Below are 24,952 nucleotides of genomic sequence, written 5' to 3' on the forward strand. Positions count from 1 at the left end.
CGTCAGCATGCTGTGCACGGACCAGCTGTGCACGGACCAGCGCGCACAGCCTCCCCTGAACTTTCCCTGTATATAAGCCTGCCTCTGCTGCCCTAGGGACCTCAGTTTCGACCTCTTGCCCCTAGCCTTAGGTTTGAGCATTGCTCACCATCGCTTCGGTGAGAATCAGTCGAACGCCCCCAGCTTTCTTAGGTTTTTCTCCTGTCGCTTGACCTCAAGTTGCGACAACCGTGGTAAGGTCCCAGAGCTTGCTTATTCTCGGAGTGCTGACTTCGAGGCTTTCACGGAGTGGTGCGCTGTTGAAACACACACCAAGAACCTCATCCTTTGGGAGGAGCGGGATGTAGTTGACACATCCCACTCCTCCACCACCTTTGCCGCCTCTTCAAGTCCAGTGCCCCACGTTGGTCCGGCATGATGTATGCTGCTGTCCCACTTACTACCTGACCTCTTATTCACTCGCGGGTTGCTGGCGCAATGTGCCACGCGCGAGGACCATCCACGCCTCCCCTGGGGGGCATACTTAGTCTGCCTGAAACCTGTAGGGCATTGACACCTGGCATTGTCCTCAGTCTTGAGTGCTTCCATCTGAGGGCACAGAGCCCATTGTTCAGAGCTATTGGAGGCTCATCTAAACTCTACTTGTACCTACGTTGTATGGAGTCTAAACCCGTCGAATTTTTTTAAAAAGTCAGTGAGGGCCATCGCTCGAAGCTATGACTGCGATGATTCTCATTGGCCGATCATCGATCGCGTCTTTCTCTAGACGCCGGCCTTTTCGTAGTCACCGCTAAGTATCATAATATAGACTAACCGTGTCACCTCGCCCGTCGTCCTGTTTTCAAGCGTGGAGCTGTTGGAACAACCGGTGCGACGGCGCGGCGAGCACGTTTGTCCACGAGCTAGCGATGCCCGTAAGGGACCATCGCGTGCGGTACGTACATCGCGCGGGGTCGTTATATACTACGATAGGGGCCTCCGGCCCCCGGCTACTCGCGCGCCCGAGCTTGCGAGCTCGTTCCTGAACACATGCTTCAACAGGAGCTTCCTTTAATGTTGCTGGCAGAGTATATACAAAGGCTCTTGTGGCTAGAAACCGTACTCAGTTGCAATCCTATACATGGCGAGGATATTAGAGCGCTGGCGAGATGCGACGTTACGGTCCTACGCACTCCCAGCCATGTAACCTCGTATTAACACGTCTCAACTAGATTTGCCACTCGTGCCAGGCGTCGTGCATTGTACAACTGATGGTTAGTGGACTATGATCTGAATCCCACCAGCCTCGAATCGACACACGATATTGATAAACTAATTGCGTACCGCTTCGGGAAGTTCAAACAATGCAAGTGGCCTCTCATGCCTTTGATGAGCAGTTATATGATTAGATTGCTTCTCATAGACATGGAGTATAAAAATGTATAGATAAGGATATGATGGTTACTACATAATGGGGCATATATGGCTAATCATATCAAGGCATGATTCTCGTGTCCAAGCTGGCCATACGGCCACATAAATACTAATAGTCATCCAACGCCTAGCATTGACCGAGTAACACATGGATTTCTTGGTTCCGTCTAAGGATTCACATCCGTTATGGTAGGAGTATGAATGAAATCCAGCCAACGCACCGATGAAGACAGCTAGAGCAAAGGGGCACGCTGGGTAGCGGGATGCTCATTTTGGCGGTCAGGCATGTCTGTTGTATATCGTTGGAAGAGAGCCAGCATATCACGGAGAATGTCGATTGCTTCAAAGTCGAGTCCGTGGCGCTTGTAGAAGGCATCTAGAGCCATTTCGAACCCATCTGGTCCACTCTTCGACAGCATCAGCCCCGCATTGTATATAACGAAGTGGGGAGGGACTGGCGATTCCACATAGCCTAAGATCTTGATATCCCTCGGAAATGCAGCGTTCTCCTCTGTCTCGGGAAGGTCGCGATGGGCAACGACACAATATCTGTAGACGGGGACACCGGGCGCTTCAAATAGCTCGGCTAGAGACTAGATAGTACCGTGAGCAAGATACCAGTCCAGGCCATGTCTCTGTACTCACCGAGGCTTCACCTATGGGGACAATAGATCGTGCGAAATAATCTTCAACAATATGAGGTTCAGGCACGAACATGAGATGCCCTTTGTCCCACAAGCTGTGGATATCCGCTCTCACTATATGGGGCCTGGATCAGGGCTACGTCGAACAACCTGGGCATATACACTCACATAAGAAGATATTGAAAGGGGAGTCGACGTCGAATTCCTCAAGCCCCCACCACGCCGCCACTGTCGTACACTACATGCATGAGAGCATCCAAGCCATAATCACACGGGGATCATCAAGAATTATTGACGACTTACCGTATCGTCGTCGGTCCTTCGCGGCACAACGTGACACCCTTGGACTGACTTGGCGTCCTGAAGACTCAACAGGCACCGTGATCCAGTAGGCGCCAAATAGGCGGCATACAACTTGAGATTGCTACCGCATGATTCGCCATCGGGCTTTTCGGCCTTCAATTTGGAGCGTTTGTCCTGACTCAAAGCTTCTGGACCCATAAGAGCTGTTGCGCCACACGAGGACGTTGAAGTAAGTCCATGCCACATGACAAGCCAAAGCGTAACGACGTACCTTTAAGACGTTTAGGGGTCATTGCCTCGCCTGTAGGTACCGTTGGTGGAAGACTGCGAACGAGATATGTGACTGCGATGCCACGGCTCAAATGTGCTCACTGACCTACGCGCTTCCTCCGCCGCCTGCTCCTTTTCCTCCTTCATCAGAAACTCTGCGTCCCCGGGTGGAGGCGCAGTCCACACGTCAGACAAGCTCAGGACATCCTCCGCGAAGCTGGATGCGTCGACTTCGAGCTCAATTCTCTTGCAGAACGCCGTTAGTGCCTCCACCCATAGGTCTTTGTCCTCTTTGAGCTTCATGGCCGCGTTCAAGGCCATGAAGTGCGGCTTCGCATGGGACCGAATGATCCCAACCTTCTCGAATCCGTAGGTGAACCCTTCGCGGATCGCATAGTTGTCAAGGTGTGGGTGAGAGATCACACAGTACTCGTGGATCTTGTTTTCATCGCTATCCTATACGCATTGTGGCGACGACTCGCATCAGTCGTGGATTATCAGGCTGCAGCGACTGACCTCCAGAACGTTGTGCCTGCCACCATCCTGCCACTTGGCCAGATATTCCTTCGTCACGTCAGGCATTGGCATGATCGAAATGTATCCACGGTCCCACAATGCATGGAGATCGGCACGGACTGTATGCAAGTAAGCCCACGCGTATCGGCATGCCTCCTGGAAAGAAGACGCACGGAAGACCTGGTTGTGGCGTGAATCCACGCTGAGCTCTTCAATGTCCCACCACCACTCTAGAGCCGTGAGCTATGTATATGTGTATGCACATCGTCAGAGACACCGCCTGCGTGCAAGAGCCACTTGAGCTTACCACATCCGCCTTTGTGGCCCGTGGCAGCACATGGCATTGCTGAACGGATTTGTCCTTCATGCCTGATATTATGCAGGCACCCTCATTCTGAGACGCGTCGACCGCTCGCTGTCGAGCATCCTTGGTAATGGCGGTCTTGCGTCTTACTCTCCGTGATGGAGTCCTCTCATTCTGGCGCGCGCGTGTTTTAGTCCTCTCATTCTCCGGCGTGCCTTCCCGGGACGGCGTATATTCCTCTTCTTCGTCTAATTCTCCTCTTTTTCGTTTTCCATCCGCCGTCTTGTTCTCGCAGTAATAAACTGTGGCCGGGCCACCGTCAGGGCAAACCCGTCAACGGTAACGACGAGGACCCATACCTTTCGGCAAATGTTTCAGTCTATTAGATCGTCTCGGTTTGAAGCCGTTAACCATCGCGAGGATATTTGGAGGTGAAGTGGGGGTTGGAGGTGAAGAAACAGACGGAGAGAGTGAGTGGCTCGAGCGGCTTTGGCTGAGTTCATGTTATATATTGTGAAGCGCGTGACCACAGGCCACAGAGGCCATTGTATTCCAATTTAATTCCTGTGGCAATCGTCGACGCGGGTCGCATATTACCTAATCTGCATGGGTCTGTGCGAGGTGAGTCCTTGTAGTTGTGATATCAGATGCGCCGTCTGAGGCGCGGGAACCGTGCCCCACTGATCGGAGAGACACACTGTCAAGGTCGCATATGGAAGCACGCTTGTCATTTGCTGAATCGGAATCGCACAGTCAGTCTGCGGAAGGCTTGGCGAAAAGGCACGAAACTCACCTAGATCATGTTGAACGACCTCACTGGCGCGAAGCATTCCCAGGTGAAACGTCTGTCTGTTCGCATCAAAACCCATGTCCTCACCGCAAAATGACGACCCGGGTGGCAGTGAATGGAACTGCTCAGAGAGGAGTAGATCACGACATCGCCGACAAAGCTACAGTTATCGAGTGTTTGCAAAAGAAAGCGGGAGTTGACACGGCACACCGCCCTTGTCTGCAGAGGGCTTCAAACATGTCTCAGAATGATGCATATAGAAGGCTTGTACCTATATCATGTACAAATCCAAGCCTTATGATTTAACAGATCCAGATGGATTACGATGACGAACATAGGAGGTCAGATACGAATGTCCTTACATTGTCAACGTTTCGTTCGACATATCGACACATTCCCCACTTGGGATTCTTCCCAAGATGGTGCGTAAGACTCTATACTGAGGAAGCAGCGATTGCAGCACTTTACGACAATCTCAGTCGAGATGAACGTGCCCGTAGAGGACATTCTGCATCATATGAAGAACTGAATCAGGACACGGAAACAGTGACGCAGTATCCCGTGATAACAAAGACCTACGTTTCTACAGCAGTCAAATGTGAGCATCTCTGAAATACAAACCAGACGGCAGATACAAAACGAACGCACCCGACATGCATGCCAACTGTGCGTATATGAAGCAATCAAAGATGCTGGTTTCTGTGTCTCCCAATCCTCATGGGACTCACAGGGCTCACAAAGACCTACGCGACTGCATAGAAGTGATGTACGCACCCGAGGAAGCCTAAATGCACCAGTCCAGACTTGATTGGCCTCGGGGTTCTCCGAGAGCAGCGCTGACTAAGCACTCGCTATGGGCACTGGTGGCGCGCGCCGTTCGCGCTACACCATCATCACTATCCCGCTGAACTCGCGTTGTAGTCGACACAAAAATGAATGGCCTTAACATCCTTATTCCTGACATGTCCTATATGCTCGCTGCTGAGCACCCCCCACGCGAAAATACTCCTGCGCTTTCGGACGACACTGGCAGCTCCTCTTCACGCGAAAGCTCTCCACCGGCTACACCTGTCTCTGGACTCAGCTGTGCGCCATCTATCTCTTTTGATGACGATTCTAAGCATACAACCACTGGAGATGGCACGGATATCAAGATTGTCGAAGCAGACGCGGACTCCTCGCCACCAGAAGACATCACGCGTCCGCTGAAACGGAGACGGCTGGCGGACATAAGGCCTGATGAATTGCGCGCAGAGAGAGTGCTGCCGCCTGACATATTGAGTGACGCGACCAAAGCGGATTATGACACCTCATTCTGTCTTGAGCATATACGCATTGGCGACTGCACAAGTGCCGGGGATGTCAAGCCCGACTCGGATGCGGTGCACCCGTCTCTTGAACACGTCTTCCGTCCGTTGAAACGGAAGCGGCTTGTGGACATGAGCACTGATGATGCTTGCGCAAAGAGGGCGCAGACGTCTGATATCTCGAGCGGCGCCGCCAACATTGAGGACAGCGCCTCATTCGATCTTGGGCATATACCCATCCACGACTGCACGAAGATCAGGGTCTCCGAACCGGACGGTGTTCACCCAATCTCCCCCCACAGTTACCTACACGCGCCACTCAAAGCCATCGCTCGCCCGCCGAAGCGAAAACGGTGTGCGGACACGACGGCCGACGAGGTCTGTGTTAAGAGAAGGCGGTTGTCTGACAGTCCGAGCAACGCGTCAAAGCTCAAAGATGAGGCTCTTTTCGGACCTCACCTTAGGTGCATGGTCACGAGCTGTGTGTCCGCTGAGGTGGAGGCATGCTATATCCTGTCTCCCGACATGTCTCAACGGCTGGTGAGTAGAGTCGTTACTATTTCAGCCTCGTAGCTGAAAAGGTAGCTTTGTAGGACGACTGCACAATGCTCTGCATGCCTATTGAGTCTAATTCCGTTTGTTGTAGCACGCCTGCAAACATCATATTCCGTGCGTACTTGCTCATTTCCAGCCCGTTTCCCCTTCTCTTACAACTCACATGCAGTTCGACGTGACCTCCGCATACTATGGGAAACGAATCGCCTGCTGATGATACCCCATCCCGATCATATAGACCACCCCGATACCCGCCCTGTATGTATCGTACGTCCCCTCAGGTGGTCGCTGCACTCACCGTCAAGTAGGCCTACAAATACTACGTCATTGCAGAAGATGAGTACCCTTCAGGCTCGTGCATCTCCGAGGATTATACCATTACACCTCCAGTCGCGACGGCTTGTAGCTCGTATCGCTCGCTGGGGTGGCACAACCTGAGTGCGAATCTGCATCTAATGACGATTCGAGTGGGCCGTGAGTTCATGAAGCGACCGACCCACTACGAGCATCATCTATTTCAGGACGCTCTCTCGCATATACCCACTATCACGCCCGTCTACCCAGATGTGGTCGAGCCGGTCTTCTCTCATATCAAAGGCGACTCGCCAGTCGAAGTCATCCCCCGCCTGCCGAAGCGGAAACGGAGCCCGGATGCAGAGACCGATGAAGTCCCTGCCAAGAGAATGCGCACGTCCGGCTCGGCACGCAACACGTCCAAGGTCGAGGACAGTGTTCCTTTCGGACCTCACCCAAGGTGCATGATCACTGGCTGCGTGTCTGCTGAGGTGGAGGCGTGTTATATCTTACCTCCTGACATGCCCCAGCTATTGGTGAGTAAGCGTGACCAGTACTTTGACTTTGTGGCTGACAAGATGAATCGGAAGATGGACTACATTACGTTCAACATGCATACTAACTACAACGTCCTCCGTTGCCCCGCACCTGGAAATTTTATTTTCCGTGCGTGTTTCGCAACGTTCTCTCTGTCCTTTGAAGCCTCACATACCGCACGCAGTTCGACGCGATCTCAGAGAACTTTGGGAGACAAATCGCTTGCTGATGATACCCCATCCTGATCATTTGCAGGAGCTCGAGCATTGCAGTGTATGTATTATGTGGCGTCTTTGCCAATAGCCGTGCTCACATTGATGCAGGCCTACAAATACTGCATCGTTGCAGAGGAAGAGCACCCTCCAGACTCGTGCACAACCATGAATAATATCATCACACCTTCCGTCATGACGGCTCCTTGCTCATATCGGTCGCTCGGATGGCATGAACTGAATGCCAATCTCCGTCTGATGACATTCCGAGCTGGTCAGAAACTGAGCAAGCGACCACTGCACTACCAACATGTCTTGCGGGATCTGCTGCCCCACAATGAGGTCAATCATGCATACACCATCATCCGATGGCATGGGACGTGGACGGCCCCCTTGACTCGTGCAATCGTACCTGACAGACGGTTGTGGGCAACAGGCGAGCTCTCAGCCTGTCCTAAGAATTATTACCGCCCCCCCAGAACGCAGTATTGCTCTCCCCTGTTGGATGACGACACTGACCGCTTTCGTCGCCAGTTCCGGCCAATCCTCTCAGGGATTAGGAGGAGACGTTCTGGCGACACCAGTGGGAACAGCCAGGATCACATCAGAGATATCCAACGGGAAGTCAACATTCGTCAGTGGTATCTGGAATGCGATCACGCTCGAGATGAGTGGGCGATGGGGCCGCCTGCGGAACCTGAGGATGCAGAGATGCTCACTTATCGACAAGAGCAAGCTGGCAATGTGCAGCCTGTTGTGCAAAAGCTTTGGTCGGTGGAAAGCTATTTCTCAAGGTACGTTCTCTGCCACATTTGCAGGCGGGTTTTTGGATTGACGTTCCTTGTTGAAATGCTCACAGACGCGGTCCCAAGTTTTGACATCTAGCCCCATTTCTTATCTCGTGACGGGTTTCACACGTCCGTCAGGTCTTAACCATCCAGCATGGTCTGTTGGAAAACGACCCTCGTTGGATAACCTTGTCGACCTGCCGCCACGACTGGAGCTTATGTGACCACGTTGACCCACAGGCGCAAACGGACTGATCCTGCCATCGCCAATAGCACGAATGAGCCAGACATATTTCCTGACCGTGCGTGGCGATTGTCGGTAAGAGGCGGGAAGTGCACTTGTATTGAACAGCATTGCGCTGCCTGCGTGCCTTCATTCCTAGTGCATTCCCCTATGATATCCGTGGCTCTCGGGCTATCGGCCACAGAGCAGAGAGGGTATGCGACTGCATGCGTGGTGTTTATAAGATGTCACGCCGCGTCTACCAGACGTCGTCGCATTACCACCTTACTTCCGATGAGAACATCCGGTATGTTCAAGCCGTGTCCCGTCTTACTCCATTTACTAATGTCGCCACACACCTCTTAGTCCGTCAAGTAACAGTCCCCTCGTAATATGGCTGAATGCGGTGTGACGACAAGACATCGACCTCTGACTTACATCGCGAACTCATAAGACAATATACCCGTATGTGCAAGCGGGCAGCAATTCGATATTGTTGACTGACCGGAAGGGATTTTAGGCCCAGTCCTTGGGCATCGGATTTTCGTATGGCAATCTGATTGTCTCCAACTAGCAGGAAGCAGCAGTCGATTTATGGAATATAAGAAGTACAAGTGTGTGGGGTCGTCAATCTTGATCGTTCCTGCAAATCATCCTCCCCGACTCTCGATTCCGCAATTACCAGTGGTAGGCTGTGAGCTTCAGACAGAATTGTAATTCCTTTCTCTGCCATAACGACCAGACAAAGCGGCTGAAACCGCTTTACAGAAATGGTGGCCACTGTGGCTCAGCATTCTCTGCGTAAGTGGGGCTATTCAACCACATGATTCGAGGTATCTCATAAACGAGACAGGCGATACTTTTGAAAGGATTCTGGAGAATTATACGTCTCCGCATATGATGCACCCGTCAATCCCAAGATGGACCGACGGTACGATTTCTCATAACGCGTTTGGAACTTCATCTTACACGAGGCTCAGGATTTGTTACTGCAATACCCAAGCCACATGTCGTACAATCAGAACAATCTGTCAGTATTTCTTAGCTATGCGCATCACTCGACTCATCCGGACAACCGCCTCAGATACCTCGTGTCGTCATTAGCAATCGCATCTGTACCCCGGTCGGCGGCGGCGGCAGAGATGATGTAAGAGACGCATCTGTTGGGTTACGCGCGCGTTTTCTCATTCTATTACATGACTAGATCGAGGTGTGCTACGAGAATGGGGCAAGCACAACCCCGCGCGGCAGCTCAACTTAACTATAACGCTGCACTTATATACCCGCTCTCTGACGATCGCGACTGAGTGCGCAGCTTCTGGTCGAACTTGTAGTTTGTCCTTGACCCTGGTGTAAGACATATTATATATGAGGGCAGTGCTGTAAGTTGATTCCTTGACCACAGCCTACACACCACTACTCCTGTCTCCACTTCATCAATCTGGCGTCCTCCCAGTCGTAAGTCCAGATCTTCCTTATGACCTTGAGGCTTGATTGATTTGGTAGTCGGACAGACAGACCATCTTCGTGGGAACTATTCTATGGAAGCAATACAAGGCGGGCTTATAAAAATCTATAGTTAATGCTGTAATTTGTTCCTTAATTAAGACCGTCGCCTCCATTCTTTGAGCATCCCCCAGTCGTAAGTCTAGATTTTTCCTTTAATTTCGAGGCTCGATTGATCTGGTATCGGGCAGATACGCGTCCCCGCACGATCAGGTGAACGATTTATACCCCACCACTTCCTCGCAGGACAGGTTGAATGATGGCATCGGCGCGCTGTCTCGCTCGGCCTCGCACTCCAAATAGCCCACGTACTGGGCGTCTGAATGGCTTCGACCCTACTAAGGATGATCGGCGCGACTCGCACCGATGATATAACCGCCCAATCTAAGATTCGGCTCGCTTGAGCTCACGCTCTCTGGCCTTCTGGATAATCATCCAAATTGTTTGGAATTGAGCTGTACTATAGAGATATAGCTACTCAGTTTTCCCTCAGGCATGGGGTGACACGCTCGAGACACCCTCGCTCGACGATCCCTGATGCCTCGTGCCGTGCTCGATCTTCCTAATTGCTATCTTTTATCCTCGCGCCGCGCATCGAGCCCTCATACGGCGGCGTCGGTGCTCTCGTTCTCTTTGATCTCTTCGAACCCGACGGCACATTCTTCTGTGTGAGTTGTTGAGTTGTCATCAGAGCCGTCCCCGCGATACATTGACGAGACCACAAAGTCAGTCACAATTGTCACGAGCACGTCTTGAGTAATAGTATTCGCTCGTCCAAAGTTCTTCTATCATGAACAGCACCTCGCTGGCTCCCCCCTGTCGATACCTTGCGTCTTTGGCATTTCGCAAATGGCCCTGTCGTCCATGCATGTCGAGTTTCCTCACACCCACGATGCCACCGACGAATGTTGGATTCCCGATCAGCGTCTTTCTCGGCCGTGTAGCTGTTGCCGTCTGAGTTTGCGTCATCAAGGACGTTTTCATCTGAGCTGGCGTCATTCAAATGGTGAGTTCCCTTTCCTGTTTCTCCTGGAAGCCATAGCAAGGAAACTAAGCTCCTTGATCATCCTATTAGGGATAGCAATACCGTCTCTTACGGGGGAGGTCGAAATAATCAGCAGGGAAATCATCAACAGGCTCGCGTGTCACCCGTAACCGCCTGTCTCGCAGCCTCCCCCATGCCAGGGGAAACGTCCACGACATATGCCGTCGAATTATACTGTCTGAATGAGTCATCACATTGTGAGGCAGCAGATCCTGCAAGACATGCTGGCAATGGAACGTTCGCTTGCCAAATTTCTGGCTTGCTCGGCATATCATCATAGGGCGATTGGCGCTCGGCTCATGCCATCTAAGTGAGTGATATGAACTTGGGGCCGTCATGACTGAAGGTGGAATGGCACAACCCATTGACGTGCGCGAGTATGGAGGGTGCTCGTCCTCTGTGATGGCATGGTATTTGTACACCTGTCTAGTTGTCACCATGGTGATTTATGAAGACGGCATATAGATACACACAGGGCAAAGCTCACAGTCTTCCAGGTGGTCGTTTCTTTCTTAAAGTTCTCGTGGGTCGCGTCGAACTGCACGCGGCACCTGAGGTACGAGAAGAGAGGGCCTAAGATGACAAACCACGCACGGAATATAACCTTTGCACGCATATTGTAGCGGAAGGCCTTTTAGTTGGTACGCATGAAGAGCGCCGTACAGTCGATCCTCGAAGTCGCCTTATTAGCCACAAGATTAAGTGGGTACCCTGAAATACTCCCAATCGCTGCGACATGTCGGGAGGTAGGATACAGCACACCTCCATGCTAGCAGACATGCAGCCGGTCATTAAGCATCTCGGGTGAAACTGAGAGGAATGCCGTCATTGACTTTGAACATGCTGCTTGGGGTGCCGTATATTCGTACTACTCGTATGGATCCGCTAATTTGATGCCGATGAGAATCAGAACATCCCCCCTCCCCAAACAATCAATTGTCGTCCACGAGCACCTTATATAGTACTGAGAGCATAACTGGCCGTTGTGGAGCATAATCTGTAAAAACTGGCACGGCTTAGCAGGACCGTGGAATAGCACCTCGCCTCCTCTCAGGTATGGGACCTAAGCACAATAGGTGACCCTGACCATATTTGATTCTGAGCAACGACGCAGACAGAGTGTGTACAGCAGCTGTAAACCCAGCTGTAAGGCTCCAACCATTTAGTTTATGTTTACAAATTTATGGTAAATAAATGGTAAACAGTAAACAGATGGTATAAACAGTTTGCAAACTGTTTACATACTGTTTACATAGCAATCAAGGTGCTGTACTAATTTAAGACTTTTTTGTTTACCGTTTGAGCACATGACTTGTATATTGGTCCTGGCTCTATAAAAGTTAAAATAACAGTGCAAAAATGATATGAAGAAACAACACAGCTGTTTTACAGCCATATTAGCACCAGTAATCCCCAAAGGTCTCTTATAATATAAATGACAGGGAATTAATTAGCTTACTTAATATAAGAACTAACTTGATAGTCCATCAAGACACTTTTCCTTTTACTTATTATACCAATACTGGCTTATTAACTTGCCATAAAATAAGTAAGGCATTTTACTACTGCTGTTGCGACTTAGGGTCAAGCGACAGAGGAAAACCAAACAAAGCACTGGGGGCATTCAACTGGTTCTTACCGAAGTGATGGTGAGCGAGGCTCAAACCTAAGGCTAGGGACAAGAAATGTATTAGTTAGTAAGGTAAGAAAAGAATACAAAGGAGGGCCTACTGATCTAGGGACAAGAGGTCAAAACTAAGGTCCCTATGGCAGCAGAGGCTGGCTTATATACAGGAGATGTTTAGGGGAGGCTGTGCACACTGGTCTGTGCATAGCTGGTCCATGCACAGCATGCTGACGTAGCCCTGGGGGCCAGTGAGTCAGAGCGGCTGTGTCAGCGGAGCCCGAGCTGTGCCGTGCACTGCCATCCCATTTAATCTAATCGTACAGTAGATAAGGACTTGTCCATTTAGTACCAACTGGTGACATTACCCCCCATCAACAGCGCATGACCTCATGTGAGGCCCCCTTGCCCATCTCCCACCCAGAGCTGTCACGAGTTGACATGGCGTCTAGCTGTTTTTTAATTTTCCTTTCCGCGGGCTCGAACCCGCGACCTCTGTGCTATACGCGCGAACGGACAAGTCGTTATCTACTGTACAGTTAGATTAAATGGGACGGCAGTGCGCGGCACAGCTCGGGCTCCGCTGACACAGCCGCTCTGACTCACCAGCCCCCGGGGCCGCGTCAGCATGCTGTGCACGGACCAGCTGTGCACGGACCAGCATGCACAGCCTCCCCTGAACTTCCCCTGTATATAAGCCTGCCTTTGCTGCCCTAGGGACCTCAGTTTCGACCTCTTGTCCCTAGGTCAGTAAGCCCCTGTACATACATATTTTTTTATGCTAACTTACTTGTCCCTAGCTTTAGGTTTGAGCCCTGCTCACCATCGCTTCAGTAAGAATCAGTCGAACACCCCCAGAATCCTTGTTTGTGTTTCCCCTGTCACTCGACCCTAAGTCGCGACATTAGGTCGAAACTCCCCACCGCTGCCGGCGTTCCTCGGAACCCCCCACACTCACTTCACTTCCTATAGGTCGGGTGGTGCGCACCCCTACTGTACCTTACGATATGTAGATAGCGTACCTATCACAAAACCTACAAACCCACCTTATAGCTTGATAGTTAGGGGGGGAGATAAAGCACTTAAGTGTGGGGGAGGTAATGCTGTTAAGCGCAACAACGAAGTGAATAGAACTGGGGGGCAGGGTGCCCCAGGATGCTGCCTTATATACATGAGGGAAAACCCCCCAGGGACCGGTAATGGACCCCTGGTACCTAGCTGGGTAAGGATTACTAAGTATCATGTGCCCTATGGTGCGATATGACACTATCGATGATGTCATAGTCTGGCCCTGCCCTGCCCTGGGCCTAGGGTCCAGAATTGACCGGCCTATGGCCTAGTGCCTGAGCCTAGCTCCTATCTATGATGTCAGAATGATGTCATGGTCCAGACAGAGTCTGGTTTCTATCTAGAAAAGGTCCGGCATCAGAGTCCAGCCTGATGTGTCCAGAACAAGATCATGTGTTGCCTATTTAAGCGGATAACCCCTTAGATATGCAGATGTACCCATATGCGGACGGATAAGTATGGATAAGTCCCTAGACCCTTTGATATGTCCGCAGAAATAGCGGAAAAAGTAGGTAAAATTAGGGAAACTGTGACAGTACCTTACATCGCCACCACTTGAGGAACAAACTCTTCGGTACCTGCACTTCAGTGGGTGGTACTTGTCCTCACGGACATGTGGCTTAGGTTCCTGCTGCATACTAGCCAAAAGCAGTACTGGACCCCACGTGAACTGCCAACCTCAGTGTTACCTTGGGTGCCATAGGTGTAAGCTAGCTTATACGGCCTTTCGTAGTACGCGCACCTCCCCTTCCTCCCTCCCACTGTGGCTGCGTGCCAAGGCTTTGTTCACGCCTTCAACTCCAAGGACCTCCTCGACGTCTACCTCACTGAAGGTCCCTCCTCCCTCATCTTCGCCTGTGAACAACAGCTGTGCCCAAATCGCACGCCGCAATCGATCGATCAAGACTACGAGCGTTACAAGGCCATCAGAAGGGTCCAACATCCGCTCGGTCCCCACAGCACCCACACATCCCGCTCCGTGTCCCGGCACTCCTGCGCTGTCTCTCCCAGCTCTTGCCTCCCCCAAACTGTCGCCAGTACAAGTCAAGGAGGAGGAGATCCCAATCTCCCTCCAGACCCTGCTCCAGAGTCAGAGTCTGAAGAGAGGGCGAGTGAAGAAGGAATCTTGGAGCCCGAGCCTACACTTCACAGTCGGGCCGCATCGCCGGACACACTCCCCGCCGCGCCTCCAGTCCCTGTCCTACGTGACACCGCCCCTGGGCTTCCTTCAGTGCCTGTATCGTCATCGCCACCACGAGGCCACTCGTGCATTCGCTCCCCCCGAAGTCCGCCTGGCGGACAGCCACAACCACCGCCTCCGCCCCCAGACTGTCCTCCATCCCCCCCGGACCGTCCTCCGTCCCCCCCGTCGCCGATAATGTCCTCAGCCGCGTCCCCTCTGGATAAGGAGATGCTCAAACACCTTCTCCCACTTCGCTACGATGGAAAGACGGTAATCGAATGCGATTGATTCCTGTCCCAGTTGCGTGTATACTGGATCGTCAACACGTCGCTAACCACCATCGAGCTCAAGGTGCAGGTATGCCTGAGTCTCCTTGATGGTGATGCTCGCACCTGGGCCACCCCGTTTTTTGCCCAGCTTGTGTCGGTTCATATCGGTACCCAGGGAGTTGCCACCATGTTCAAAGCACGCTTCAGCAACCTCGACGACGAGGCAGCAGCACAAGTGGAGCTCGCCAAGCTCTGTGCTGACAAGTCCATGCGTGAGAAGCGCACCGCCGCAGAATTCTCCGCAATGTTCAAGGGTCCGGTGGACCAATCCGGGTATGGTGACCTGGAACTCCGCGACAAGTACCTGAGCGGCATCTCCTCCCGCGTCTACCGCAAAATTGAGCTGGAGACCTTCACCACATGGGAAGATGCTGACAAGCGCGCCACGGAAGTTGAGCAACAACTCAACATCAGCCAGGCCCGTCAGCCCGAGTTGAACAGTTTCTTCTCGGCTCGAGGTCGAGGACGTGGTGGGGCGCGTGGTGGTGCACCTCGCTCACAAGGTGCTTCGGCCAGCATTAATGCGGCCATTGGAAAAGGAAACTTCCATGGAGAATGCTTCGGCTGTGGGAAGAGAGGGTACCGATGCTTCGAGTGCCCCAACTGTAAGGACAAGCCTTACACAAAACGCGCCGACGCGTGGGCTATGGTTGCCTCGGGTTCCACCCAGGCTGTGGCAAGCGCCCCTGTTGCTTCACCCTCGGCAAGTACAAGTGCCGCTTCAGCGAATACTGAGCTGGCGGACTTGATGGCACAGGTGAAGTCGATGTGCGAGGAGTTGGAGCACTATCGGGCAATGAAGGAGGAGGGTTTTTGATCCGGTCCGCGCTTCGTGCCGCACGCATCGGGCCGGGTATATCATGTAACAAGTATAATGTATTGTCTTCTGCAATGGTGTACAAGTTGGACCACGGGTCCCAACATTTTCACACTCCAGTTCGACTTAAAGGGAAAAGGTGGCACAAAGACATAATCACTATGGTGGACAGCGGAGCCACTACGAAATTTATCAACAAGCGATTCATTACAGAGAATAAGGTGCAAATGCGGAAGTTGAAAGAGCCAATTCCCCTATACAATATCGACGGCACCCCCAACAAAGATGGAAGCATCTCAGAGGTAGCTGTCCTCGAGATGCAGATAGGAGACCATATAGAGAAAATGGTCTTTATGGTCACGGTCATCGGTCCAGAGGATGTGATCGTCGGGTTGGATTGGCTACGTGAACACAACCCTGAGATTGATTGGGAGTCTGGCTCCCTGAAGCTCTCACGATGCCCTGAAACGTGCAGTGCCAGGAAGACTGGCCGAATGGAGCAAGCAGCGACTGCGCGTGATATGGGGGTCAGGCCCACGGCGCGCAGGCGTTTGCCGAAGTCCAAACGGTTGGTCATAGGTGCCTGCCGAAGTAAGGTACTGCCGGACTTTGAACCCAAAGAAGATCCGGTAGAATTCGAATGGGACGAAGCCGACTTGATCGAAGCCTGGGAGCAGGGTATCATGCTTCCTGGCACCCCTCAGCTGTTCGTTGCAGCAGGACATATGTACTCCCAGCTGTTCGCTGAGGAAGAGATCAAGAAGAAGGTCATCAAGACCACCAAGGAGTCGGTACCAAAACAGTACCACGAGTTTCTGAAAGTCTTTTCAAAGGAAGCTTCAGAACGGCTACCCGAAAGGAAGCCTTATGATCATGTGATTGAACTCGTGCCCGGCTATTCGATGTTCCACTTGAAGGTGTATTCCTTGTCGAACAATGAGCAAGAGGAACTTGACAAGTTCCTAAAGGAGCAGCTGGCAAAGGGTTACATACGGGAGTCGAAGTTGCCCATTTCGTCCCCCTTCTTCTTTATCAAGAAGAAGGAAGGGACACTTCGACCCGTGCAGGACTACCGCCGGTTGAATGCAATCACTGTCAAGAATCGCTATCCTTTGCCGCTGATTGCCGAGATGGTGGATAAGCTCCGCGGTGCTACACTCTTTACAAAGTTTGATGTCTGATGGGGATACAACAACATCCGGATCAAAGCCGGTGACGAGTGGAAGGCGGCCTTTGTGACTAACCAGGGACTGTACGAACCCCTGGTGATGTTCTTTGACCTCACCAATTCCCCCACAACCTTCCAGGTGATGATGAATGATATTTTCCATGATCTCATCGTCGGCAGAAAGGTCCTCGTGTACCTAGATGACATACTCATCTTCTCAACCAATAAGGAGGAGCACGAGAAGCTCATGCGCGAGGTCCTTCGCCGCCTTCGGGATAACGATCTGTTCCTGAAGCCTGAGAAGTGCAAATGGGATGTTCCCAAGGTTGACTACATTGGCTATGTGTTTGGTGGCGATGAGGTAGCAATGGATCCTGCGAAGCTGAAAGAAATTAATTAGTGGCTGGTACCCCGGAACAAAAAAGATGTTCAGAAGTTCCGGGGGTTTTCCAACTTCTACCGCCACTTCATCAAAGACTTCGCTAAGATCTCGTGACCACTCGACCGGCTCACAGGGAACGACCCATGGCATTGGGGCGAAGAGGAGCAGCACGCCTTTGATGAGCTCAAACGGCTTTTCGCTACAACACCGGTCTTGGCATTGTATGATCCCAATCGAGAGACGCACATCGAGGTTGATGCCTCTGGCTACGCCACTGGCAGCGTACTGATGCAACATCAGGATGACGGCAAGTGGCATCCGATTGCCTTCCAATCTTACACTATGGACCCTGCCCAGCGTAACTACAAGATCTACGATAAGGAGATGCTCGTGATCATTGAGGCACTTGACGATTGGTGCCACTATCTTGAGGGATTACCCAATCAGTTCGAGATTGTCACCGATCATAAGAACCTCAAGTACTGGCGTACGTACCAGCACCTCATGCGTCGTCAAGCGCGGTGGTCACTGTTCCTGGCATGCCTTGATTTCCGCATCACGCATAAGGCCGGAACATCGAATGGAAAAGCTGATGCCCTGTTACACCGATCAGACCATCAGGTCGGCAATGAGGACGATAACACCGATCAGGTGGTTCTCAAACAGGAACGCTTCCACATCGCCTCCACCCATCAAGGGCACGCTTCAGTGACAGCCAATCAGTCACTCCTGAAATGCATCAGGGAGTGTTCAGACAAGGATCGGGCAGTGGCTGAGGCCCTGGAGAAGGTACAAAACCTCAGGCCGCCTCAGCTGCAGAAGGGCTTTGAGGAGTGGAATGCCGAGCAAGGGCTTCTGCTGTTCCACGGGATGGTCTATGTCCCCAAGAACGCGGAGCTCCGGCGGGATATTGTCAAGATCCACCACGACTCACCGATCGCCGGTCATGGTGGTCGTGCCAAAACCCTCGAGCTCATATCGCGGAACTACTGGTGGCCTGGAATGTCCAAGTTTGTCAACAAGTACGTAAGCACCTGCGATGTGTGCAATCATACCAAGACATTTCCAGCCAAGCCCCAGGGTCCGCTGAAGCCGAACGAGATCCCCGAGCACCCGTGGCAGATCATCACCACTGATATGATCGTTGGCCTGCCGAAGTCTGATGGATTTGACTCGATCCTGGTCACCGCCAATCACTTTACTAAGCAGGTCCACTTCTCGGCCTGTCATGAGACCCTGACGGCCGAAGGTGCGGCAGACCTGTACATCCGCGATGTGTTCAAGCATCATGGGGCCCCGGCCAAGGTCATATCAGACTGAGGTCCCCAGTTCGCTTCAAAGTATCTCCATGCGGTGTACAAGGGACTTGGGATCGAGCCGGCGCTGTCCACAGTGTTCCATCCTCAGACCGATGGCCAGACTGAGCGTTGGAATCAGGAAATAGAGCAGTACCTCCACGCTTTCACAAGCCACCGGCAGGATGATTGGGCTAAACAGTTGCCGCTTGCGGAGTTTGCACTGAACAACCGTGTCCACTCCACAACCGGGCACTCCCCTTTCTTCCTGCATCAGGGGTACCATCCTGAGATCCAGGTTCGGATCAATCCGATGTCCGCAATGCCCGCAGCCGCTGATCGGCTTAAAATCCTGAAAGAGATCAGGGATGACACGCGCTCCGCGCTGGAGCTATCCGCCGAGCGGATGAAGGTCTACTACGATAAGCACATGCAGGAAGCATCGGTCTTTGCGCCAGGGGACAAGGTCTGGCTTGACGCTCGGAACCTTAAGCTGAAACAGCCAAGCAAGAAGCTCAGTCCCAAGTGCCTTGGACCATATGTCGTGCGGCGAAAGCTCGGAGACTTAGATTATGAGTTGGTTCTGCTGAAGTTGGTGCCTGTGCACCCGGTGTTCCATGTCTCCTTGCTTAGCAAGTACACACGCAGCGATATCCCGGGTCGGGAGCCGGAGGAGTCGCCCGCAATTGAGGTTGAGGGCAACGAGGAGTACGAGGTTGAACAGATTAAGGATTCGAGGATCTTCCGGCATCAGCTGCAGTACCTCGTCAAGTGGAAGGGTTATGACGACTCGCATACATCATGGGAACCGGCGCGCAACGTTGCCAATGCGCCGGCCCTCATAGCCGACTTCCACCAGAAGAACCCGAATGCCCCTCGCCGCCTCAATGCTGCTGTTTTTGGTGGTCTCAACTTTTAGCCAATACCTTCGCCGCTGACTGAAGCACGCTGCCGCTCCGGGTGGGAGATGGGCTGGGGGGCCTCGCATGAGGTCATGTGCTGTTGAGGGGGGGGTAATGTCACGACTTGGTACGGCGTCTAGCCGTTTTTTAATTTTTTCCTTTTCGCGGGCTCGAACCCACGACCTCTGTACTATACGCTCGAACAGACAAGTCTCGTCAGCACATCACGTGCCTGTAGATAGATTAGATAGGACAGCAGTGTACGGCACAGCTCAGGCTCCGCTGACACAGCCGCTCTGACTCACCGGCCCCCGGGGCTGTGTCAGCATGCTGCGCACAGACCAGCTGTGCACAGACCAGCGCGCACAGCCTCCCCTAAACTTCCCCTGTATATAAGCCTGCCTCTATCGCCCTAGGGACCTCAGTTTTGACCTCTTGTCCCTAGGTCAGTAAGCCCATGTACTTACTTACTTATCCAATACTAACTTACTTGTCCCTAGCCTTAGGTTTGAGCTTTGCTCACCATCGCTTTGGTAAGATCCAGTCGAACGCCCCCAGCGCCTGAGTTTGGTTTTCCCCTATCACTTGACCCTAAGTCACGACAGCCATGCTAAACTAGCTTACACCTATGGTGCCTGAGGTAACACTAGGGTTAATGATTCATGTGGGGCCTAGTACTGCTTTTGGCTAGTATGCAGCAGGAACCTAGTCCACACGTCCATAAGGACAAACACCGCCCACTGAAGTGCAGGTGTTGAAAGGTTTGTTCCCTGAGTGGTGGTGATGTATCGTAGGCTATCTATGTATAGTAATGTATTGTGAGGGTGCACACCACCCATTCCTATAGGAAGTAAAAAGTGAGTGTGGGGTTTTCCAGGGAATGCTGGCAGCAGTGAGGAGTTTCGACCTAATGTTGTGACTTAGGGTCAAGCGACTAGGGAAAACCAAACAATGACACTGGGGGCATGCAACTGGGTTTTATCAAAGCGATGGTGAGCAAAGCTCAAACCTAAGGCTAGGGACAAGTAAGTTAGTATTGGATAAGTAAGTAAGTACATGGGCTTACTGACCTAGGGACAAGAGGTCAAAACTGAGGTCCCTAGGGCAGCAGAGGCTGGCTTATATACAGTCAGTGATGGTGGTATGGAAGTGACCAATGAGATATGTGTTAGGCGATATATTAATCTGGCCCAATACAGTACATTTAGCATATTAAATATAGATGCCCAAAAGCCCCAGGCCTAGGGCCCAGCTCAGGCTTGCTGAAGCCCAAAGCCAGGCCCTCTAGGAGGGCTTGGGCTGGGCTTTTGGTGGCTCAGCCAGGCTGGGCCCGGCCGGCTTGGGCCTTAAAGCCCAGCTATGGACAACACTAACCATGTTGTGTGATTATGTTCCAAACTCCTGCAGGCCCCCAGGTGCAGATTTGGTAGACTACAAATGAAATGGCAAAATTGTGACCAAACATTCATGGATCTAATGTTCCATGACCCATCTCTGTTTGCGAAGAGACATAGGCTAATTGTTTATGATCTGACGCCATATCTGGAGTCACACTGCTTGAGGACCCATGTCACTAGTGTGCCAGAACATTGTGATATAGTTCCACAATGGGACAAGGAGCACAGCATATATGGCTACTAACACATTCATTTAAACAAAAGGTCCCATTAGGCAAATATATGTGACCTCTTGCCTTTGCCAGACAAGAAGATGTAGGGCTATCCGAGGTGCTCGAAGGATCCAACAGAACAGAGCTCCGACATCGCCAAATCAGGCTCGATACGCAGCACAAAGGCCAGGTGCTGAGAGGAAGCCGAGTAGCTACATCTCATGTATGGTACAGCTAAAATACACACTATTTAGGAAACTCTATAGAATTCTAGGGAACGTGAGCCCTTGCAAGCCGGGCCACATACTGGGCAGTTGTACTACCGGTCCTCGGTGCAAGTCGCGCCAATCATCCATTGTGGGGTCGAGGTGGCAATCCTAGCACATAGATTGTGCGGTGGTTTCACTTGAACTGCTCTTGAGCCATTCGAGCGCCCAGCACGTGGGCTAGTTGAGGTGCGAGGCCGAGCAACAGAGAGCGGCGGTGCCATCATTCAACCAGTCCAGCGAGGAAGCGGAGCGGTATAAAGCGATCACCTGATCGTGCAGGGACACGTGGGTTCTCGGCGACCAGCTTGTGTACACCAGTGCGCCATTCGTCGATAGACCAATCACTGGTGGTGTCTGAGGACGTTCGTCGCTGGACTGTGTCCAAAGGTGGACTGCCTGTCTGACTACGAGATAAATCGAACCTCGAGGCCATGATGAAGATCTGGACTTGCGATCGAGGGAACACTAGATAGTCTTGGAGATGGCATCAGCGGTCTGTACGCCGTGGTAGTTGCGGAATGGAGAGTCGGAGAAGGTGATTTGCGGGAACGATCGCCATTGGCTGCACATGCTTGCAGTTTCCATACTTAACAGATTGACTGCTGCTTCCTGCCGATTGAGGACAAGCAGATTCCCATACGAGGAGCCGATGCCCAAGGGCTGGTCTACGTAGGGCCTAAACTGCCCTTGAGTCAGTCGCCGACATCGAAGTGCTGTCGGATACACATACGGGTATATTGTCTCACACGTTCGGGGGATGTCATCATGCTGCTAGCAGTTGTGAAGCAGCACGGCCCATTCTCCTCGAGTGTGCTAAGCACTCCCGGGTTTGAAAAGCGAAGTAGGTCAGGTCTTGATGTCTGGCAGTTATACCGCGTTCAGCCTTATGTGAAGGGATCGTTACTTGAAGAACCAGAACCTGTGTGCCGAACATCAGTGAACGGAGCAAGACGGGACACGCATTGAACATACCGGATGTTTCTGTGGAGGAAAGGCGGTACGCACCGACGGCTGGAAGACGTTGTTTCGCATCTCGCAAGGACCACGCATATAGTTACCGCGGCGACCGGAAGGAAACTCTGAGATGCAGCAGATAGCCCGAGAGATAGAGACGTCAGAGCAGAATATAATGTTCTTCAGTACGATTGTACATCCCGCCCCTTGCCGTGAATCGCCACGCATGGTTCGGCAGCACATCTAGCTCATCCGTGCGGATCGGAGATGTCAGGATCAGTCCATAGCCGCCTGTGTATCAACGTGATGACAGAAGCTCTGGTCGCGATGGCGGGTCGATGAGGTTCGAATGTTCAATACACCAATCTGAATATTCATGGCCCGGCAGCACGTGCAAAACGTGCAGCAGAAGGGATGAGGCCAGGTGTTAAAACTTGGGACCGTATCTGGAACATTTCAGTTTGGACAAGATGAGGTCAGCTATACTTTCACCTGCAGATCTACCAGAGAACGTACTTTGCAAAATGATTTTCCACCAACCAAGATTTTTGCGCAGCAGGCAGCACATTGCTGGCGTCCTCTTGTCGATAAGCGAGCAACTCTGCGTCCGTACGTTCCGCAGGCGGTCCCATCGTCCACTCGTCTCGAGCCTGATCGCAGTCTCGACACCACTGACGGACGCTAACCTCGCGTTGAGCATCTTCCTTCGCGGTGTAGATCTCAATGTCCGCCCTGGTGTGACCAGATCGTTTCCTCTTTATCCCTGAGACGACCGGCCGAAATGGGCAAGGAAAGCGGACAGCATCGTCATCCGGCAGGGGAGAGCAATACCGCGTGCTGAAGCAGCGGAAATAACCATCAGGGAAGGGTGCGAGCTCGCCTGTTGCCCACAACCGCCTGCCGCGTACTATCTCGCGATGCAGGGGGGCCGTCCACAACTTATACCGGGAGACTATCTCATATGTATGATTGATCTCCTTGTGGGGCAGCAGCTCCCGCAAAATATGCCTGTAGTGGAATGGTCGCTTGCTCAATTTCTGTCCCGCTCGAAATACCATCAGACCGATATTGGCATTCAACTCATGCCACCCGAGCGAGCGATATGAGCAAGGGGCCATCATGACGGAAGGCGCGATGGGGTTCCCCATGGTTGCGCATGAGTCTGGAGGGTGCTCGTCCTCTGCGATGACGCAATACTTATACACCTGCATGACCATAAGCGCGGCGATCAGCCAAGAGGGCATATTGATACATACAGTGCGATATTCAAGCTTCTTCAAATGATCAGGATGGGGTATCATCAACAAACGGTTTGTTTCCCACAGCTCTCGGAGGTTGCGCCGAACTGCGTACAGTACGTGAGACCACAAATGACAGATAGACCGATCAGAAAATACGCACGGAATATAATATTTCGAGGTGCATGACAACGCAGGGTATTGTAGTTGCCACGGATGCTGGACATCAAGTTGTCGATCTGGCGTGTCATCTTGTCAGTCACAAAAGCCAAAATAACGGCCATACTCACTCACCAGTCGCTGAGGCATGTCTAGAGGCCAGATATAGCACCCCTCTACATCAGCAGATACGCAGCCGGTGATCATGCACCTCGGGTGAGGTCCAAAAGGAACACCGTCCTCGAGCTTGGACGCGTTGCGTGATGTGCGCATTCTCTTGGCAGGGACTTCATCGGGCTCTGTGTCCAGGCTGCGTTTCCGCTTCGGCAGGCGGGGAATGACTTCGACTGACGACTCTTGTTCAATGTGGGAGGAGACCGGCTCGACCTCATCTGGGTGGGCTAGCCGGATGATGGGTATATGTACAAGAGCGTCCATAGGGAACACATGCTCGTAGTGCAGCGGTCGCTTCATGAATTCACGACCCACTCGAATGGTCATCAGATGCAGATTAGCACTCAGCTCGTGCCACCCCAGCGAGCGATACGAGCAAGCAGCGGTAGTAGCTAGAGGTATAATGGTATGATCCTGGGGGGTGCCCGAGTCTGGAGGCTGCTCGTCCTCTACGGTGACGTGGTATGTGTAGACCTACTTGACTGTGAGCACGGCGACCATCTGGAAGGACGTGCCATACATACAGGGCGGGTATCAGGGTGGTTTATATGATCGGGATGGGGTATCATCAACAGGCGATTCATTTCCCATAGTATGCGGAGGTCACGTCGAACTGCATGAGGGTTGTAAGACAAGGTAAGATAGGCCAGACGCAAGGAAGCACGCACGGATAATAATGTTTTCAGGCGCATTGCAGTGGACGATATTAGATTCAGTATGCATGCTGAGCGTTGTGCAGTTGCCCTACAAAGCTGCCTTGTCAGCTACGAGGTCGAGGTAGTAACCACCCTACTCACCAACGGCTGAGGCGTGTCGGGAGGCAGGATATAGCACGCCTCCACCTCGGCGGACACGAAGCCCGTGATCATGCATCTAGGGTGAGGTCCGAAAGGAATCCCGTCTTTGAGCTGCGATGCATCGCTCGGACTGTCAGACAATCGCCTTCTCTTAACACAGACTTCGTCGACCGTCGTGTTTGCACACCGTTTTCGCTTCGGCGGACGAGTGATGGCTTCAAGTGACGCGTGTGAGTTAATATCGGGGGAGACCGCGGGAGCCGCTTCAGGTTCGATG

At 52.3% G+C, this 24,952-nt stretch overlaps 5 protein-coding genes across 5 annotated transcripts; 2 read left to right on the forward strand and 3 right to left on the reverse strand.

Moving 5' to 3' along the window:
- Window positions 1-762: 762 nt before the first annotated feature.
- On the reverse strand, window positions 763-1,039 carry POSPLADRAFT_1140542 (hypothetical protein; the record flags this gene model as incomplete). Its single annotated transcript, XM_024485187.1, has 2 exons — window positions 763-902; window positions 943-1,039. Coding segments are annotated over 2 exons (237 nt in total), but the record flags the coding sequence as incomplete, so codon positions are not given.
- A 607-nt stretch (window positions 1,040-1,646) lies between these two features.
- On the reverse strand, window positions 1,647-3,864 carry POSPLADRAFT_1139134 (hypothetical protein; the record flags this gene model as incomplete). Its single annotated transcript, XM_024485000.1, has 9 exons — window positions 1,647-2,006; window positions 2,059-2,171; window positions 2,226-2,295; window positions 2,361-2,563; window positions 2,632-2,684; window positions 2,737-3,086; window positions 3,147-3,389; window positions 3,454-3,752; window positions 3,810-3,864. The coding sequence occupies 9 exons, from the start codon at window positions 3,862-3,864 to the stop codon at window positions 1,647-1,649; spliced, it is 1,746 nt and encodes a 581-aa protein (XP_024340454.1).
- Window positions 3,865-5,172: 1,308 nt separating this feature from the next.
- On the forward strand, window positions 5,173-9,725 carry POSPLADRAFT_1140552 (hypothetical protein; the record flags this gene model as incomplete). The annotated part of the gene is made up of 13 exons (XM_024485189.1): window positions 5,173-6,087; window positions 6,411-6,576; window positions 6,667-6,932; window positions 6,975-7,062; window positions 7,118-7,206; window positions 7,257-7,915; window positions 8,174-8,239; window positions 8,738-8,843; window positions 8,925-8,957; window positions 9,202-9,303; window positions 9,491-9,538; window positions 9,562-9,614; window positions 9,671-9,725. 13 exons carry the CDS (start codon window positions 5,173-5,175, stop codon window positions 9,723-9,725), a joined length of 2,646 nt encoding a protein of 881 aa, XP_024340455.1.
- A 4,158-nt stretch (window positions 9,726-13,883) lies between these two features.
- On the forward strand, window positions 13,884-15,728 carry POSPLADRAFT_1055727 (hypothetical protein; the record flags this gene model as incomplete). The annotated part of the gene is made up of 3 exons (XM_024480678.1): window positions 13,884-13,907; window positions 14,133-14,852; window positions 14,883-15,728. 3 exons carry the CDS (start codon window positions 13,884-13,886, stop codon window positions 15,726-15,728), a joined length of 1,590 nt encoding a protein of 529 aa, XP_024340456.1.
- Window positions 15,729-22,116: 6,388 nt separating this feature from the next.
- Window positions 22,117-24,951, reverse strand: POSPLADRAFT_1138992 (hypothetical protein; the record flags this gene model as incomplete). The annotated part of the gene is made up of 8 exons (XM_024484980.1): window positions 22,117-22,272; window positions 22,359-22,432; window positions 22,824-22,950; window positions 22,994-23,512; window positions 23,564-23,652; window positions 23,709-23,784; window positions 23,840-24,352; window positions 24,676-24,951. Coding segments are annotated over 8 exons (1,830 nt in total), but the record flags the coding sequence as incomplete, so codon positions are not given.
- Between the last annotated feature and the right edge of the window lies 1 nt (window position 24,952).

Source organism: Postia placenta (assembly GCF_002117355.1).
Source record: "Postia placenta MAD-698-R-SB12 unplaced genomic scaffold POSPLAscaffold_5, whole genome shotgun sequence".
Taxonomy (NCBI): Eukaryota; Fungi; Basidiomycota; class Agaricomycetes; order Polyporales; family Adustoporiaceae; genus Rhodonia; species Rhodonia placenta.